The sequence below is a fragment of the Xiphias gladius genome, chromosome 6 (assembly GCF_016859285.1).
Source record: "Xiphias gladius isolate SHS-SW01 ecotype Sanya breed wild chromosome 6, ASM1685928v1, whole genome shotgun sequence".
NCBI classification, from domain to species: Eukaryota; Metazoa; Chordata; class Actinopteri; order Istiophoriformes; family Xiphiidae; genus Xiphias; species Xiphias gladius.
Window position 1 is genome coordinate 28965764 of NC_053405.1, and position 20216 is coordinate 28985979.

At 39.6% G+C, this 20216-nt stretch overlaps 1 protein-coding gene across 1 annotated transcript in view; it reads left to right on the forward strand.

Moving 5' to 3' along the window:
* Nucleotides 1–19549, forward strand: part of phb2b (prohibitin 2b) — a 30366-nt gene extending 10817 nt beyond the window's left edge. Inside the window, exons 4-10 of the mRNA XM_040128450.1 lie at nucleotides 3818–3897; nucleotides 14895–15079; nucleotides 15455–15584; nucleotides 16183–16286; nucleotides 16605–16682; nucleotides 16813–16892; nucleotides 18764–19549. Of these exons, the coding sequence (XP_039984384.1) occupies nucleotides 3818–3897; nucleotides 14895–15079; nucleotides 15455–15584; nucleotides 16183–16286; nucleotides 16605–16682; nucleotides 16813–16892; nucleotides 18764–18788 (682 nt within the window). The 3' untranslated portion in view covers nucleotides 18789–19549. The remainder of the gene's footprint in view (nucleotides 1–3817; nucleotides 3898–14894; nucleotides 15080–15454; nucleotides 15585–16182; nucleotides 16287–16604; nucleotides 16683–16812; nucleotides 16893–18763) is intronic.
* Nucleotides 19550–20216: the final 667 nt, after the last annotated feature.

Genomic DNA, 20216 nt, shown 5'->3' on the forward strand with positions numbered 1-20216 from the left:
TCGTTTTAATTATTCACCTTTTTTCAGCTTGACCTACATTACATTTTCAATCAATGAAAGCGATGTTTTGTGACTCCTGTCCATCATGCAGTGCATTCATAGCCCACGGCAGAACTCACCAGGCAGACAGCCATGGTAGTGCTGCTTATTTTTAGCAATCAAATGTTTGTTTATTTTACAATATATTTATTATATAATCGAATTTAAAATATTCGTTGACAGCCCTAGTAGCAAACCACATAACATACATCACTGTCACTGGTTCAGGCAACCTCTTAGCTGTCGTTATGGTTGAAATGCAGGGCTGCCAACGGAAGCCTGTAGAAAAGCAGATAATGCAGGTCACACTTTGTACAGATGTGAATAAACCCAGAAGTAGAGAGAACATGTAGAAAATTTGTAAAACCAAATTTTTCTTGTATTGAGAATACTGTAACTCTATGGCTGGAAAGTGCCATGAGCCATTTTTTTTTTCGTTAAAACTGTTTTAAGTGTGGTGTTGATTCAACTTTATGGTCCCTTTTGGGTCTGCAGTTTGTGGTTCAGTTGAATTCTATTGTGTAATACTGAGAGGTGTTTTTTTTTTTTTTTTTTTTTTGTCTGCCCCATTTACAGTCCCAGTTGAAATTAATCAAAAAAGTAGGTTTGAGGTGAAGCTCTTGGGTCTTTCAGAATGACAGCGACCCAAAGCACACATCCAGCAGCATAAAGAAATGGTTGAAAAGGAAAAGATGGACTGTTCTAAACTGGCCAGCAGTGAGATCTGACCCTAAATCCCACTGAAAACCTATGGAGAGAGCTGAAATCTGCCATTGCAAAAAGGGCTCATGCAAACTTAAGAGTTTGAACACACAGCAGTGGAAGAGTGGCAGAAACTACCAGCAGGCGGGTGCAAGAAGCTTCTAGATGGCTACAAGAAACGTTTAGAGGCTGTCGTCGTTGCCAAAGGTTCTGCAACCAAATATTAAGGAAGGGTGTCAATAATTGTGTCTGGGTTACATTTTGTGTTTGCATTTTTTCTCTATTATGCAAGTTTTGTTTATTTATTTTCTTTTGTTCAGTAACCTTGGACATTTTATTAAAATACTTTGATTATACAAAATTGGTTCATTTTCATTGATTTCTGAAGATATTCTAAATTCTGTACTGCCAATAATTTCAACCAGGACTGTATATCAGTGAGGTTTGGGTTGCTGTGTTAGACTACATTAGTTTTAGCTGTACTGATTCTTCATGATCACACGATATTTACCTACTCTGTATCCAAAGGAAAGAGAACCCAGTGTGCTTTGGTGAAAAGTGGAGAATGAGGGAGTGAAATGTCTGTAGTGAGGCTATAGTAACATCTGCTGAACATCCTTCAGCAATGCTGTTCTAGTAGCTACACTCTGCTGATTAATTGTTGATCCTTCATGAAACATTGTTCTAACGTTACATGAACCATCTACATATGCATTTATTATGTACACTGATAAGACATGATTGTACAATCACTATCAGGTGTGACTACTACAACGCCTAGTTCACGTGTAATTTTGCAGCATTACCTGTCATTTATTTCAGCACAGATTTTGGTGTGATGTGCCTCCTTTATAACCACACAGGCAATTCTTAGCACACTCTGGGCTATATGTTGCTGATCATGGACATTTACCAGAATATTTTATGGCCGGAGCACACTGGAATCAAAAATATATCAAGTACCAAACAGCACACTGAAAATTGGACCACTAATATTTTCAGCCGCATACTGCACACAGCATGTTGTACCTGGTTCCAGCAACTCCTTGTTTCCTACCTCTTCCACCAAAGGTGGATGTGGACAGCAGGGAAAAGCAGGAATGTTGTGTTCATGGATGTCCTTAACGTGCATCACCATACTTTGCCATTATTAAGTAAACCTGTACAATCTAATACAATTCAATACAACAGGCCTACAATAAAATCTACCTTTACAAAGTTCATAATGTCCGGTTTTTGTTGACATTCGGTCTGAGATGTGTTAATTCAATTATATGTTAATTATTGAGGTCATAGCTGGTTTAGAGGTATACTGAGCTGCATTATACTGAGAGGTGTTTCTTATATTTTGCCCTTCTACATTATGTACATGGAGTGGACATATCTGTTTGCTGTAGAACATGTACAAACAATGCTACATATGAGTGTATTTACACTATCTGATGAACAATTGAAAGTTTTGAGGTTGCACTGTGAGCAACAGTGAAGCACAGATGGCAGTTGAGGAGTAAGTGGAGAGATGTATGTCCCAGAACCACATGAAAGTTACAAATGTATGAGCTGTGGAAAAAAGTCACAAAGCTATGTAACTAGACTTCAGGTTTCTAATGTTAGCACACCGAAGTGACCAATTATGCCTTATCAAATTGTAAGTTTTACAAACTACAATGCTAACACTAGCTATCATTAGCCATTATACCTAATCGGCTGGTAGGTTTTCTAGGATAGCTAAACTGCTTTACAACAATAATTACTTACTACAAGTTGCATCTCATTATTGAAATCATTATGCTGACTAATTTGGATGTTAGCAAACAGTTAGGAAACAAGACTTGCACAATTTGCTAAGCTGAATTTCTGATGAATTTTTGAGTAGTGGCAGTACCAGGGGCTGCTGCTGATGATGGACTTGATGAAGCACCTGTGTGTATTGAAGGAACTGCACCAGCTATCAGTCTAAATGGTTCTGGCTTTGACACCCCATCCTGAACTCCGTTTTATCACTTGGAATATGATACTCCTGTCTAAAATGAGCACTGCACACAACCACATTTTTCCTTACAGATGCAGCAGTGAAGTCATGTCTCTTCACCTGCACAAAATGCATCCAGGAACAAAAGCTAGCTCTGTTTCTCCTCCTGTTAGGAAAACTGTGGGCTTAATTTCCTGACAAGCTTGAGTTTGTGCAGCCTGCACAATCACAAAAATTCACCATGATGAAAAATGGTGAAATGCAAAGTAAAGCAAGTGTTGTGGATGTGTGTGATTTGGGGGTCTGAGCTGTTCTTACTATAGCTTGGCGAGGGTGGTCACAAAGGACAAGTTGCATACCATTCCACTAAGCTACAGAAGTGACAGTAGGCATATTCAGCTTTTAAGAAAGAAGCTTTGGTCTTGGTGTGGGCTGTGAATCATTTTGAGGTTTATGTCACCAGTGGTGACAAGATAGTGATTTACTGAGACCACAACTCATTAGATTTCCCTGCAAAGTTCCAGTGTGCCAATGCTCAAGTACTCAAATAGAGCCAGATGCTGCAGCAGTATAACTTTTTTTTTTATTGGGACAGGGAATAAAAAGTCACCGTTTGTCATTTATCATTTGTCATTTGTCATTTTTGATTGGTTGCCAACTTGAAAAATTAAGGTCTTAGTAATATGATCCAGTCTGATGGGAGACACAAAGGGAAGGAGAGTAACACATGTGAGTGATGTGCAAAGAATAGCTAGCAATCTATTTGTTTATCTATTCGTTCACCTAAATGATCTGCAAAAAACACAGAGCTCAGTGTATAATTGCCATCCCAAGAAGAGGATCGGACCAGGCTGACCCAACCACACAGTTGAGTAAGTGATACTGCAGAGTGACGCCACTATGGACATTCATCTGAGCTCACCAGGGTTCAAGGAAGACCTGCATCCTTTTTTTCTCATTGGCAATCAAGGCTTTCACTTTATGTTGTAGCCAGTTGGTAGCTGGCACAGCAAATAAGACACTGTGGTAATTAAATCTCTTAGACCCTAAACAAATCATTTTACCGGAACTACCTGTGCCATGACATTAGTGTCTGTGTTGTAGGATCCCTTGGTTCCAGTACCCTATCATCTATGACATCAGAGCCAAACCCAGGAAGATCTCCTCTTTGACTGGCAGCAAAGGTAACAAATGCTGGACACACACACACACACACACACACACACACACACACACACACAAAGCTTTTTATGGTTTGCTAAATGTAAATATTTGTAGTGGAACTGTGCTGCTGCCACGTGGATGACAACATCTACATGGGCCATGGTGAAAACTTCAAGATAAAGCAGAACATGTTGTAGAACATGTTGTAGCATAGAAAATTTCCCCATTAACCTAGTAACTACAGTAAAATGAAGGGATGAAAACTTTATATAATACTAATTTTGAATTAAACAATCAACATTTTATAAAATATATTTATTAACACACCAAGCACTTTATTAGGAACACCATACTCATACTGGGTAGTTCCTCCCTTTGCTCTCAAAACAGCCTCAGTTCTTCGTGGCCTGGATTCACAGCATGTTTGAAATATCCCTTTGAGATTCTGGTCCATGTTGACTTGATTGCATCACATCATTTCTGCAGATTTGTCAGCTGCACTCTCGTGCTTCAAATCTCCTGTTCTATCATATCCCAGAGATGTTCTACTAGATTCATATCTGTTGACTGGGGGGAGCACTGAAGTCCACTGAACTCATTGTCATGTTCCTGAAACCAGTTTGAGACGACTTTTGCTTTGTGACATGGAGCATTATCCTGCTGGAAGTAGCCGTTAGAAGATGGTAAACTTTGGCCATGAAGGGAAGCACATGGTCAGCAACAATACTCAGACCGGCTGTGGCATTCAGACCATGACTGATTGGTACTAAGGGGCCCACAGTGAGCCAACACCATTACACCACCACCAACAGCCTGGACTGTTGGCACAAGGCAGGTTGGGTTCATGGATTCATGTTTTTGACACCAAATTCTGACCCCACCATCTGCTGCCTCAGCAGAAATCCAGAGTCTTCAGCCCAGGCTACATTTTTCCAGTCTTCGACTGTTCAGTTTTGGTGAGCCTGTGCCCACTGCAGCCTCAGATTTCTGTTCGTGGGTGACAGGAGAGGAACCCAGCGTGGTCTTCTGCTGTTGTAGCCCATCCACCTCAAGGTAGTACATGTTGTGCATTCTGAGATGCTTTTCTGCTCACCACAATTGTAAATCTTGATTATTTGAGTTACTGTAGCATTTCTGTCAGCTCCAACCAGTCTGGCCATTCTCCTCTGTCGTATCTCATCAACAAGGTGTTTCAGTCCACTTAACTGCCGCTCACTGGATGTTTTTTGTTTCTGGCAAGATTCTCTGATCTGATGAAACATAAATTGAACTCTTTGGGCAGAACTCCAAACACTATGTCTGCTGAACAGCGTTCTCAACGGCAGGGACATGGAGACTGGTCAAAATTATGAGAAGGATGAATGCAGCCAAATACGGAGAGGTCCTTAAGAAAACCTGCTCCAGTGCCCACTTGACCTGAGACTGGGGCAATGGTTCACTTTTCAGCATGACAATGACCCGAGAAAATGCTGGAATGGCTTCGGGACAAATCTCTGACTGTCCTTGAGTGGAAATTGATAAACTGCCCAAATCGAGCCTCTACGAGCAAAGCCCGAGAACAAGCAAAGCTTGTAGATACTCGAAGCTGAAATTACTGAAAAAAGGGGCTTCTACAAATTTCTGAATTAAATGTCTGAATACTTTTAAGAGATTTCAGTTTTTGATTTTTAATAAATTTGAAAAAAATTCTAAAAACATGTTTTCATGTTGTCATTATGGATTATTGAGTGTAGATTGATGGGCAACAATGGCAGTTTAACCATTAAAAATTAAATCTACAACAAAATAAAGCGAAGGGGTCTAAATATTTTATGATGCCACTCTGGAATCAAAGATTCTGGAGCACATCCCTTGTCAGAACTTTGAGTTCAACAGCCTCTCTCATTAAAGATGAGAATCCCTAAATCGGTTATGAAATTAAAAACAGGTGTACATTTCTCACTGACAAAGTGTTGAGGTTTTGAATTTGTCATTGTGATATTTGGTTTTAGTCTGATGCAGTCAGGATTAAAAACTAATGATTTGCAGCAACACAGAATCAGGGTATAAGAACATGAGAGGGGATTCTGACATGCCTGATAAATTCTGTCTGGGCAGAAGTTGGCTTTTTTTTTTCTAATGGAAATTTTTCTTAATTTCACCTCTAGTTTAGGTTATACAGAATGCTGCAAGGAGTTGAAGTGTTTTACATAATATTTAATTCATTTCTTATAAATAGTGTATATAAGAAATATAATTATAAAATAAATGTTTGTGTCGTGTTCCAGTTTCAGCAGTTTCAGGAACACACACAAGTATGCCAGATCATTTTTGTAAAGACCTGCTGACTGAGACATCTATCAAAACTCTTTTTTTTACAATCATGAAGTCCTCTGACAAAATAAACAATAAGTAAAAATAAGGTTAATGACAACAAATGTACTGAGAAGTGAGTGTGTGTCATGGCGCATCATGACCTCATAGCAGAGAAAAGCTGGATGTTAAAACTAAGGTTTAAGATCTGGATAACGTGAAATAATTCCTCCAATTACCTCCCAGATCTTCCCTGAAGCCATAGTAACATTTCCAAGACAAAAGCCTACATATGTTACTGCGCAGTTCTTTTTCTCCGATTGTGCTGATGAATAGTGTAGGTTTGTCATCGTGAATAAACGATGACATATTTCCCTGACTTTAAAAACAGATTATGGGACACAGAGTATGGTTGGGCAATCGTGTGTCTTTTGTAAATAACAATGATATGTCAAAATAGTAAGTTTGTCTGCAGAAACAGCTTGGTTCACTTCTTGATTTCTGCTTCCCTCCTCCCCTGGTTTTCATGCATTTATCTGTGTATCTAATTACACACATGAAAAATTGTGTGTAAAGGCAAGGTCAATGGTGTATGAAATGCATCATTGAAAAATAATTTGAATATAAATTATATTAATTTAAAATTTTTTTGCAAAGAACAAAAAACATCAAGTGAGCAGCAGTTCATGTTGATGAGAGAGATAAGAAGAGACTGGCCAGACTGGTTGGAGCTGACAGAAATGCTACGGTAACTCAGATAACCACTCTTTACAATTGTGGTGAGCAGAAAAGCATCTCAGAATGAACAAAACGTACGACGTTGAGGAGGATGGGCTATGACAGCAGAAGACCACGCTGGAATCCTCTCTTGTTACCTACGAACAGAAATCTGAGGCTGCAGTGGGCACAGGTTCGACAAAACTGGACAGCTGAAGACTGGGAAAATGTAGCCTGGGCTGAAGACTCTGGATTTCTGCTGAGGCAGCAGATGGTGGGGTCAGAATTTGGCGTCAAAAACATGAATCCATGAACCCAACCTGCCTTGTGCCAACAGTCCAGGCTGGTGGTGTAACGGTGTTGGCACACTGTGGGCCCCTTAGTACCAATCAATCATGGTTTGAATGCCACAGCCGGTCTGAGTATTGTTGCTGACCATGTGCTTCCCTTCATGGCCAAAGTTTACCATCATCTAACGGCTACTTCCAGCAGGATAATGCTCCATGTCACAAAGCAAAAGTCGTCTCAAACTGGTTTCAGGAACATGACAATGAGTTCAGTGGACTTCAGTGTGTCCCCCCAGTCAACAGATATGAATCTAGTAGAACATCTCTGGGATATGATAGAACAGGAGATTTGAAGCAAGGAAGCGCAGCTGAGAAATCTGCAGAAATGATGTGATGCAACCATGTCAACATGGAACAGAATCTCAAAGGGATATTTCCAACATGCTGTGAATCCAGGCCACGAAGAACTGAGGCTGTTTTGGGAGCAAAGGGAGGAACTACCCAGTATGAGTATGGTGTTCCTAATAAAGTGTTTGGTGAGCGTACATTCACAAGTGAATTTCAGGCTTCAGCAAGAGATGCGAGCCCAACAGAAATAGACTTGGCACGTAGAAGTAGTTGAGTTTAGAAAAGAGCTGCCGTCACCCATAGCTCAAAGACCCGATGGACCGACACACACCTGCTAGGATCAAGCAGTAATAGCAATGACATAAAACACAGTACAAAACAGTAAAGCACATGATCACAACAACAGGGTGTCAGTAAAAATAAACAAATACTGTAACTCATGCTATGCTGCGGCACAAATGCGTTGTAACTGTGTTAATAGTGCACCGTTACGCGTGTAGGGTGTGACACATTTAATTGCTGCCACTGTACATTGCTTGCAGATGGGGTTTTAGCCTCACTAAAAGTCAGTAGCCCAGCCAGCTACATTGGCCAGCCTTTTGCTCAGGGGCAAGTTTGTTTATTTTGCAATGTTAAACGTGCTCTCCATGCTAAAACATGCACAGCTTAATTGCCATATACATTTGATTGTTAGGTCTGTTTTTGGATGGGTCAATTCCAGCTAAATCGAGTCTGCTTGCAGCATCTGCGGATTATTAAAATGGACAGAGTATTATGTAGAAGATAAGTTTTGGGCTTGAATAAAGCCTGTTGGGCAGTAGTTAGCTTTCTAGTGATTAGCTTGCTTTGTGTAGAAAGAGATTCCGATTTTTTTTTTTTTTTTTTCCACAATTTTATTTAAATGGTAGTGTACAACCTATTATGAACAATTACTGTATGAGAATAACAGCCTAGTATCACTTCCGCCAAGACCTACAAAATTAGGAAATAAAATCAACCTCTTTCTGGCATGGTCCTGACAAAACTTTGTTAAAAGGGTAAGGTTTATTCCAGGGCTGTTGTACAGGGTTCCTCTTGAATGTGGTGTTGTCGTCTTTTGGCTGCTTCTGTTAGGGGTCGCCACAGTGGATCACCATCTGCATGAATTGGCATAGGTTTTTACTCCAGATGCCCTACCTGATGCAACCTGGGTTTTGGGGACAAACTGCCAATCCAGGGATCAGCAGCCAACCTGCTTAGCTGCCTGAGCCCTTTCTTTTTCAACATGTAGGGTTTTTTTTCTGGATACTCAGGCGTTGTTTTATCAGAAAGAAAGTTAAGATCATAGCAATAATTGCCTTATGTTAACAGAGTTACATTGCAATGGATTTGTTAATGTTGTTGCGTCTTTCCAGTCTTCATTGTTTTATCCTCTTTCAAGTCTGAATGTACTACTGAAAGACCAAATGCCCTCTCTTTAAAGCTGCATTCTTAATCATACGTGACTTATTTTTCATTTTACTTTTCTTTTAGCCCAAAATCAGTTGGATGATCTTGACCAAAAACTTGACTAAAATGTTCACAACATGCTGTCAACTAGTCTACTTATGACTAAAAAAGACGAAAATGTCATGTTTTTGTCAACTAAGACTAGAGTAAAATCTTCATGGTTTTCTTTTGAAGACTAAATCTAAAAATAGCTGACAAAATTAACACTAGACTAATGTAAGGCTGGTGTGTTAGATGGGGGATCTAACAAGTTCCACTCTACGTGTTAAATCTGTGGCTCTGTAAGTGGAAGACAACAGCGACTGCTGACTATAGGTCTAACCTGAATCCCTTTTCTTTTGAAGCACATTGAGAATTATATCACAGCAACAACTATAGTAGCTTGATCTCTAAAACTGCAAACATCACAGACAAAAACAACGCTGAAGTTAGCTTCTGATTCAGCAGTTAAGGGAAACTTAAATGTCAGCATTTAGTGACAGATTCTCTTGTTTTTTGCAATACTTTTTGTGTGAAAGTTTGTTAGACATCCTAGTTAAAGCCTTAAAGCTGTTAAAAACCTGTTTTCAGAGTTGTGAAATCTTTATTTTATTTATGAAAGCAAAAAAAAGGTGATTTCATTGTATTTCATTCGGACGACAATCAAATTCAGAATATATTTTAATCTTTTTTTTTTTCTGTTTCTGTTTCTGTTGGAAGTGAGTATGTAATGCACAGAAGTAGGCTTGGTCACAGCTCAAATACTCAAATACAAGTCTATATTTTATGATGGAAACACTGTCAACGTAAGCGCAGGGAATGACATCAGCTGTGTGATATATCAGCATTTAAAATGAACGATCACAGAAGTTGTCCTCTCAACTTTACATCATGTCAAATATTTCAGTGTCTTATATCACTATTTTAGATACATTAAATACCTTTGACTAAATATCAGAAACCCTAAAAGACAGATTATGATTATTTATCCAGCACAGCCCCTATGTGATATGAAATACAATAAGGCGAATCACAAGCATTGACATTGCTTTGTGATTCTGTACTGCATCCAGACAGAGTAATGATGAGGGAGCACCTTTACTGCTCCTGGTGGTAGAAAAGTGAACAACATGTTTGATTTTATGCGGTTAGAGCAAGGCTGGAGGATAATGCGTGTTTACTGCGACAACCCAGCAGAGGAGCTACAGCCATACTGCGGCAGAAAAGTAGGACACTTTTAAGTGCTACCACTGAATGATGGGTGAACTGTATTTTGTTTCTGACCAGAATTACAACTGTGAAGTTAGTTTGTGAACAAGGCATGTGAAATATGGAAAGATTTCAACCTCGTGTTTCCAGAAACAGATAAATGTATTCCTTGTAATAAATATACATAGACTTGTATGTGGATGAGATGGTGTTGGACCTTGACTTTTTTAGCCTGACTGCCAGTGCCACAGATGCTCTAGCTAACAAACTTAAGAGCAGGCATATTTTAGGGAGGCAAGAGTATTAGCAGTTAGCTTTACACATGTATTGGGGTGTGTGCACCACCCTGCCACTGCAGTGGTAACTGTGTTTGACTTGAGGTTTATATGTTGACAAGAGATAAATAGATCGAGAGAAGCAGTTTGCGAGTGTTTTGAGAGGTGGGTGCAGGTTGACAGTAGAACTGCAGCAATGAGTTGATTAATCAATTAGTCAATCAACAGAAAATGAATCAGTAACTGTTTTGAAAATCAAAGAGTTTGTCATTTTTTTAAGCAGAATTGCCAAACATTTTCTGTTTCCACCTTCTCAGATTTGTCGATTTGATGCTTGTCTTTGTCGTACATGGAAAACAGAAAATTTTTGTGTTTTGGACTGTTGGCGGACCAAATAAGACATCTGAAGACTTCTCCTTGGGTGCTGGGAAATTATGAAGGAACTTTTCACTATTTTCTGGGACTTAGTTGAGGAAATAATTAGCAGATAATAATGTAAATAATCGTTAGTTGCAGGTGTATCAAACAGACGGAGAGAGGGGGCAAACACATAGTGGGGCGAGCATAGCAAACATACAGTAACATAAACTTTAAACACTTCATAAGTAGACCATTGAGTAAAGGCACATATTTAACTGTATTGGATAATAACAGAGGGTTTTTTTTTTTGTTTTCTACATGGTTTGGGAAGTTGGATTAACATAGCCAGGCAGTGAGGTCTTTCTCTTGACACAGATGGAGATTACCGCTTGAAGAGACTACAGAAAACAAACTTTGTGACTGGTTTTTGTTTTCTGATGCACTACCGAAAACATTCACTGAGATCCAAAATACGTAAAATAATTTATTTAATGAAAAAGATCAACTTATTATAATGTGCACAAAATCATAATCCAAATAATCGCAGCAATCAAAACAAAGTGGCAGTCAACTAAAAATATAGCAACCCCTGGATCTTAGGCTGTCTGATCATGAAGTCCTTTAGTGTTTTCTCTGGGTCAACATAAGGGTGATCAGGAGATTCTGTGAGATCAGACAATATTAGGTTATCACGAATAGATCACACTTGTAAGTCCAGGATAGTCTCTTTCAAAGTTGTTTTTTTTTTTGGTGAGGGTTGTTAGATCGTAGGTGAGAGACTTGACTTAGTTTTTCAGCATTGTAGTATGACAGGGTATCAAATCAGAATGAGATTTATACTCCTAGCTGTTTTCAGTTTTCCAGAATTGTTTGGGTTCAACAACAGAACGCTGCCATGTTGACTCTCACAACAGGTGTTGTTTGAATATGATCACAATGTTGTCACCACCCACAGCATTTGAAGATGTGAAGTGCAGTATATATTGAGTCCAATATGTACTAAAAACACACCGCACACAGAAAGTCAAAAAGCTTGTCTTCAGTAACATTAGTAGTATGCAGTCAAATTTAAATGTTTTGAACAGATATATAGCCTACAACATCCTGCAAAAATTCAGTATTGTGAAGTTCCGCCACAATGTGTAACAGCCTGAATTGTTAATATTTGGGTGCCAATTGCAACCTCTAACGCATTTAACAATGGCTGTAACTGAGAATTTTCAGTCAAATCTGATTCACCAGGTTTGGCTGACACTTCAGTTATGTGCTGGTATTTCCTGTTTCTGTTATCTATCTGTATTTTTGCTCTTTATGACTCTGCGCTGGCAAGTCTTTCTGGGATAATGTTCTGTGGACAGATGAAACCAAAGTAGAGCTCACTGGCAATGCAGTCCATCAGTTTGTTTATAGGTGACGAAATGACGCCCATAAGAAAAAGAACAACCTACTTATAGTAAAACATGGTGGAGGTTCTATCATGCTGTCAGGCTGCTTTGTTGCCTCTGGTACTGGAGTCATTGAATGTATCAAAACAATGATGGAATCAGTAGAATACCAAGGCATTTTAGAGTGAAATGTGTTATCCAGTGTCAGAAAACTAGGTTTGAGGTGAAGGTCTTTGGTCTTTCAGCAGGACAATGACCCAAAGCACACATCCAACAGCACAAACGAATGGTTGAAAGGGAAAAGGTGGACTGTTTTAAGCTGGCCAGCAATGACTCCTGGCCTAAATCCCACTGAAAACCTTTGGAGAGAGATGAAATCTGCCATTGCAAAAAGGACTCCTGCAAAGTTAAAAGAGCTTGAATGCATAGCAGTGGAAGAGTGGTAGAAACTACCAGCAGGGGGGTGGTGCAAGAAGTTTCTAGACGGCTACAAGAAACGTTCAGGAAACGTTCAGAGGCTGTATTTCAGAAAATACAATAGTAATGTGCCATCAGAAGACAAGTTTTAAACTGTCTTGTCTGAAAAAAACATTTTTGAGAATATAACCTCATTATCTGCAGCCTCAGTTGTCATGGCACAGAGAAAACGAATATGAAGCATGTTTGACTCATAAATTTAATGCATTTTGTTGTGGTGCACTGTGTAATTAAATAGAGATAATGAAGAGACCATATTGATAAAAAAGACTTGTGAGGAAATTTTGGATGAACATACGTATTTGGACAGGTACACAGTTTTCTTAATTTTGCCTCTGTAAACCACCAGAATGGATTTGAAAGGAAGCCATTAAAATGCGAAGTGTAGACTTTAATTCAAGGGGTTTAACAAAAATATCACAACAGTTTAGGAATTACAGTCATTTTTATACGAGGTCCCTCATTTTCAGAGGCTCAAAAGTAATTTGATAATTGACTGACAGTCAGTTTCATGGTCAGGTGTGGCCTGTTCCCTTGTTATTTCATGACAAATGAAGCAGATAAAAGGTCTGGAGTTCATTCCAAGTGTTGAATTTACATTTGGTAGCTGTTAATATGAACTCGGTCCACAGAGGTGTTGATGCAAATGAAGGAGGCCATCATTAGGCTGAAACAAAACAAATCTATCAGGCAGATGACAGAAACTTTAGGAGCGGCCAAATCCACAATTGGGTACATTCTTAAAAAAAGCAATGTACTGGTGAGCTCAGCAACACCAAAAGGCCTGGAAGACCACAGAAGACAACTAAAGTGGATGATTGCAGAATTCTTTCCATTCATTGTCAAAGTCTACAATCAAGAGAGACCTTCATGTCTGTAAATACAAAGGGTTTACCACAAGTAGCAAACCACTGGTAAAACTCAAGAACAGAAAAGCCAGATTAGACTTTGCCAGAAACCCTCTAAAATACCCTGCCTCGTTCTGGAACAAGATTCTCTGGACACATGAAACCAAGATTATCTTGTACCAGCATAATGGGAAGAGAAGAGAATTGAGAAGGAAAGGAACAGCTCATGATCCAAAGCCACCACATCATCTGTCAAACATGTTGGAGACAGTGCTTTGTGATGGGTATGTATGGCTGTCAATAGAACTGGGTGTTTATTGATGATATGACTGCTGATAGAAGTAGCAGGATGAACTCTGAAGTGTATAGTTCTATAGTACCTGCTCAGATTCAGCCAAATGCTGCAACACTGATGGGACGGTGCTTCAAAGTCCAGATGGATAATGACCCAAAACATACTGTGAAAGCAACACAAGAGCTTCTCAAGATAAAGAAATGGAATATTCTTGAATGGCCAAGTGAGTCACCTGACCTCAGCCCAACTGAGCCTGTTTTTCACTTCCTGAAGATAAAACTGAGGCCTTGGACAGCAGCTCACGGGAGTAAGCTCAGCATTTGGTGAAGTCCATGGGTTCCAGTCTTCAGGCAGTCATTGACTGCAAAGGATTTTCACCCCAAGTATTAAAAATAATCCACATGTTTGTCCAATTGATTTTGAGCCTTGGAAAATGAGGGACTATGTATAAAAATGGCTGTAATTCCTAAACAGTTAATGTGATATTTTTGTTAAAACTATTTTAATTAAAAGTGGTGGCAGTCTACACTTCAATCACTTCTTGATGGATTCATTTCAAATCCATCAAGGTGGTGTACAGAGGCACAATTACGAAAGCCTGTGTTTGTCACTGTCCAAATACTTATGGACCTAACTGTAAACGTTGTTTGCACCAGAAGAGGGCACTAATACGTAAAGAATCAGACCACAGACGAACATCGTAGTTGGTAGCATCCAAAGCAATGCAGTGAAGCACATGTGACACACTGATGTACAGTAATGAACATATTAGATGCCTTGGGCACACTTTGTAAAATTAACAAACTGCAGCTCAGTAAGAATGGGGATGTTGAGCACCAAGTCAGAGGTTGGCCAAGATTCATTTACACCTGCATGAAAAGTGCCCTGAGATAACCTCTGTTATGATTAGGTGCTATATAAATAAAATGTAATTGAATTGAATTGTATCATATTTTAATTTTTAGTCAGTGTATTATAACAAAGATAACTTGACTTTCTGTATAATTATATAATCTCTCAGCACAGGTTTCTAACATCTGTGTGTGTGTATGTGTAGATCTGCAGATGGTGAACATAGGGGTGCGAGTGTTGTCGAGGCCCATGGCATCCAACCTGCCGGTCATGTACCAACAGCTGGGGAAGGACTACGATGAGAGAGTCCTGCCCTCCATTGTCAATGAAGTCCTTAAGTCTGTAGTGGCAAAGTTTAATGCCTCGCAGCTCATCACACAGAGAGCACAGGTACTGTTTTCACCACAGCCTAACATCTCTGTACACTCTGCTGGGATGGTGATGGCCTGTGATATTTGTTAAATCCCATTTATAGTAAATTTTCCCCTTGATCAATTCATGTAATCAACCTCAATCAACTAAACCTAATCAATTAATGTAATAATCAACTGTTATAGCACTTATGCAACAATTACGAATATTGTGAAGTTTAAAACGTTCTGTTTTTTTAGCCTGTGTTTGGCATCCAAACACCTCAGAATGCAATCCAAAAAATAAAATAACAACCCACTGCCTCAAGACTTGCCACCGAGTCCAGTACATACCAATGTGATATTAATATTGTTAACCCAGTGTTGAATATTGTTGGTCTATATTGTTGTCTAGGTGTCCCTGCTGGTGCGCAGGGAGCTGTTCGAGAGAGCCAAAGACTTCAACATCATTCTTGACGATGTAGCCATCACAGAGCTGAGCTTCAGCAACCAGTACACAGCTGCTGTGGAAGCCAAGCAAGTTGGTAAGGCTCAGTATACCACACACATGTTGTTATTCAGTTTGAGCCATTCTGCTGCCCGTTTGTTACGTTGCTCAACCGCCCCATTAGTCTCAGACTATTATTTGTTGAGCTTCCGATTAACAATCAGAAATGTTAATCGGATATAAAGGAAAGCTTTTGATTATCAGAGCAGACTCAAATTTAAGTGTTCTTGTTTAATTCTCAGATCAGCCTTACATCGGAAGGGGCCTCGGTATTGAGACACCAATTTTTGCTTCTGTCTAATCGAGTCAGCAGATAATCACATATGTTTAACCACTTTGCAAGTGCAAAGTAAGCAAACAGTAGTCAGCTCATTGAGTCATACGTCGTGTCGACTGCTGCTTGTTTGGCTCTTCTCACCAAAGCTGTTTAATTGGCTGTAACAATTAGTCAATGTTCACAGAATCAATGTTCATTGAATATTAAATAAAAAGCTTAAATGTCGGTTGGTAGAAGTATTTATTACCTCTGAAATGTTTTTTTTTTTTTTTTTAACTATGGAAATTTTTGAAGAATCACCAAGTTTGTACTAAGAAGAACTTTATCAGTAATAGTGTTTGTGTGTGTGTGTGTTTAGCCCATCAAGAGGCCCAGAGAGCCCAGTTCTATGTCGAGAAAGCCAAACAGGATCAGAGACAGAAGATCATCCAGGCTGAGGGAGAGGCTGAAGCTGCCAAAATGGTGACTGACTGATTGGACAACTAATGTGGTTCTCAGTGTTACAAAGAAAACAGCAGTGCTCCACTGCAAAAGTTTTATCCTACTGAAAAATGAACCAATGTGAAACAGCAGCTGTACCAGTCTCTGATTTGATGTAAACTTGAGTCGGGCACTGAATTATTGACTATGAGGACTTTATATATGTAAAGAATACTGTGAATTGGAATCAGTGTCATTTTCTACCTTGCGCTATATTTCTCGTCATGGCAATATCTTGACTTACCGTGTGTGTGTGTGTGTGTGTGTGTGTGTGTGTGTGTGTGTGTGTGTGTGTGTCAGTTGGGCCAAGCAGTGACTAAGAACCCAGGTTACCTGAAGCTGAGGCGAATAAGAGCAGCACAGAACATCGCTAAGACGGTCAGTACTATTGTTTGTCTCCTGTGACATAATTTCTGTCTGTTCCACTTTAACTCATCTTGAATAAAACCCACAAGATTTAAAAGTCCTTGATGATAATGACAATAATGGCTATTGTGTCTGCTTCCAGGTGGCATCATCTCAGAACAAGGTGTACCTTAATGCTGACAGTTTGGTCTTGAACTTACAAGATCGGGACTTCTTAAACACGTAGGTTTGCACACACTCACTCTCTCAAAACATTGCATAACGTAACGTCAGGCCAGTGGGTCGTAAGTTATTAAGCTCCAGGACAGATTTTTTTCTCGGTAACTGGCACACTCCATGATGTTTTGGACATCACTGGTATTAATAGTAGAGAAATTGAGAGGGAAAGATGTGGTGGAACAATCACGTAGATGAACGGTACATTTTCAAAGTGCAGGGATGGAAACTGTCCGTACCAGCGGCCTCATTTGTTCTAAGTTGCCTTACCTGCAGGGGAACCTGCTCAACAGCGACAGTCATGGGAGAACATGTGTTGTTGGGGTTCCTCTGTAACAGGACCAGAGAGCCTGAGCATGCTCAGTGGGGATTTCGTGCTCATCGAATCTGGCGAATTACTTGGTAGCCCCGTCAGTAGTAATAGTACCGCAGCCAGTGATGAGCTTCAGACTGCTCTAGACGGCCTGTTGTCCTGAAATTTAACCTTGGTTTTCCGCTAATACTCCCTCTTCCCATGCCAAATAGACCTTTTGCAGTCCCAATGTGCAATCATAATCGAATCTTTGTTCCCACTTGCAAATGCTGATTTCTTCCTGTTGATAGCAATTGTACATCCTTTGTAAACCGTGGCCTGTCATTAGAAAAACATTTCACAGATTATAAGGGATTACAGTCTTCCCAGATATGTCTGTAGCTTGTAGCATTCATAACATTCCCTTAGACTCTGACTGGCATCATTAGACCAGTCTCGCCCTACTTTGCTTGCTCCTATGGACAAGTGGAGTGTATGTTGTGGTCAAGCACACTTGGCTGTGATCTGACTACCCCAAAGGCAGTAGTGCAACATGTAGTGGGGCACGTAGCTGTTGGTAAAGTTAGAATGATGTAATGATCCAGTTTGGAAGTGTAAACAATTTCAAGACAAAGTAACTAAGTTGAGATGCATAGCTGACTGAGTTGCCATCTCCACCTGATCATGAGGAGGTTGCCTGTTCATGAGACTTAAGTAGTAGCACAATGGACAACCCTAAAATTGCCATATAAGACTCTCTGTTTCACTCTGTTTGTGGGCATGTTTCATTCACAAAAATATGACCACTGACTAAAAAGAAGACCTTCACATCCCTGCTGTAGTAATGTCAGTAGCTATATTAGAGGACCGAGTTGTTGATTAGAGTATTTTCTACACAATGAGAAAATTCTGACAGTACAGCTGTCAATGACATGTCATCAGATTAGTGCCGTACTGTGAGAGACATAAAAGGGGAAAGCCTCAGGTTACATGAAGTTAGATGCAAAAAACATCAACAAATACATTCAGATGAAGACGTTATAATTTTCAGGTCAAACAAGTGTGCTTCTGTATCTGTAAGCAACTTGTACGACAGGTGTTAGTCGTTGTGTAATTTCGTTCATTCCTAAGAGAAAATTCTAAGTACAAAAAATCGGTGAATGCTTCAAATTCTCCTAAATCCCCTGCACAGGTCACTTAAGAACAAATCTGTCCATATGATGGGTTGTCGCATGAGGCCCTATGTGTAAAACCCCCCCTGGCCTATTGATAGGATAAAGAGTTGGAACTAAAGGACTATACACTGGATCACAGAGTGTGTTTTTCTCTTAATGCTACCAGTTCTAGCATACAGTAATACTGTTGGCTAACATTTCATCCACATGAATGTACAAGTTTCTGCAGTTGGGTAAGTTGTTTTGTGGCTCATGGTAAACTGTGTCATACCTGCAATGGATAAGTCAGTGCACTCTGAGCTGTTAAAGTAAAATTGCTGACTTCAAGAAATGCTTCGTTAAGTACATGTACACAAAAGCCTTGCACCTCCAGTAACAAGAACAAACCTGGTGATCTTCTACCTTTTCAGCTTGTCACAGGGCAAAAAGAAGTGATGAAGAGGACATGAAGAGAGGCAGTAGAACTTCCCTTGTCGCCAACTTCATCTGAACAGTCGTGGTTTTGCTTGTGGGATAGAGAATCAACATACATGACTCTGGACAAGTCTGAATGTGGACAAGAAAGAAACAATTACATTTTGTTTTAGTTATGTTTTTTACCTCTCTGACTTCGGGAGTAGCCTGCATTATATATTATTAAGTTTTGTCAATGAATTATTGAAGAGGAACAACACCTTAATCTCATTTTAACTTCTCAATGAACAAATCAGACAAAAAACATTTGTCAAAGTGAAAGTACATCCTGCTCATCCTCTACAAACCGCGAGGATGAGCACATCACATATCCAGTGATTTTCAGTAGTAAGCAGTGTGTTGAAAGGGCCTTTAATGATCATCATAATTTAGGAGATCACCGTCTTCTGTCAGGAAGAGCTGTTAAGTCTTATGTCCAAAATGTCAAACTAATTTCACTGCTGTATTCCTCTCCAATAGTTAGTCCTAATCTGGCTGCCAATCTTTTCTCTGCTCTACACACTTCTCATCAAAAATGTTCCAGTCCTCCTCCTAATGGTCCTTACAGGTATTATATTGGAAATGTTTGTCAGGGCTCCATATCTCCACGTAGGTGGAGCAGGTGTTACAGAGGTTAGGTGGCGTGTGCGGAATCATGCAGTAATCTTGATAATACAGCCACCAGGTTTGGCAGACCAAGTGAATGCTAATTTATCTGTTAATAAATGTTTGTTTTAAGTACATTTTCTCATATCTCAGCAGTTTGATTTTATTGAATTTAACTCAAAACAACCACATTATTACACCAACTAAAATAAAATCACTTTTAGCTGATTTTCTAGAATTTCCATATAAGGTGCCAACAATAGAAAGTCTGAAGTCAGAGACTGTGTATGTCAGTAATGGTAACACGTGTTGTCAGTTCTTTTATCCATGTGTTTATAGAAATCATCTTCATATTTTTCCTGAAGAATTGGATTATTCTCCTGAACTGCAGAGCTCAAGTGTCAGTTGGCACGGATCTAAAGACACAGATCTCTGGAGTCTCAGTCCAGAGAGTTTGGAATCTCTTTTATCAATCAAGTGGGCTATAGAGACGGGAGAAACATGAAAGGAAAACCTGAATAAATAAGTAAATAAACCTAATAAGTACAGATACCTCCATACCGGCAGGAGGGGTCACTGAATGGTTTGATGAGTAGGAAAATGATGTGAATCGTGTGCTGTGGCCTTCACAGTCACCAGAGCTCAACCAATGGGAAGAAGACCAATGGGAGATTTTGGACCGACGTGTCTCCACCACCATCATCAAAACACCACATGAGGGAACAGCTGTTGGAATAATGGTGTTCCTCCCTCCAGTGGAGTCCAGAGACTTGGAGCATCAATGATGAGGAGCACTGAAGCTGT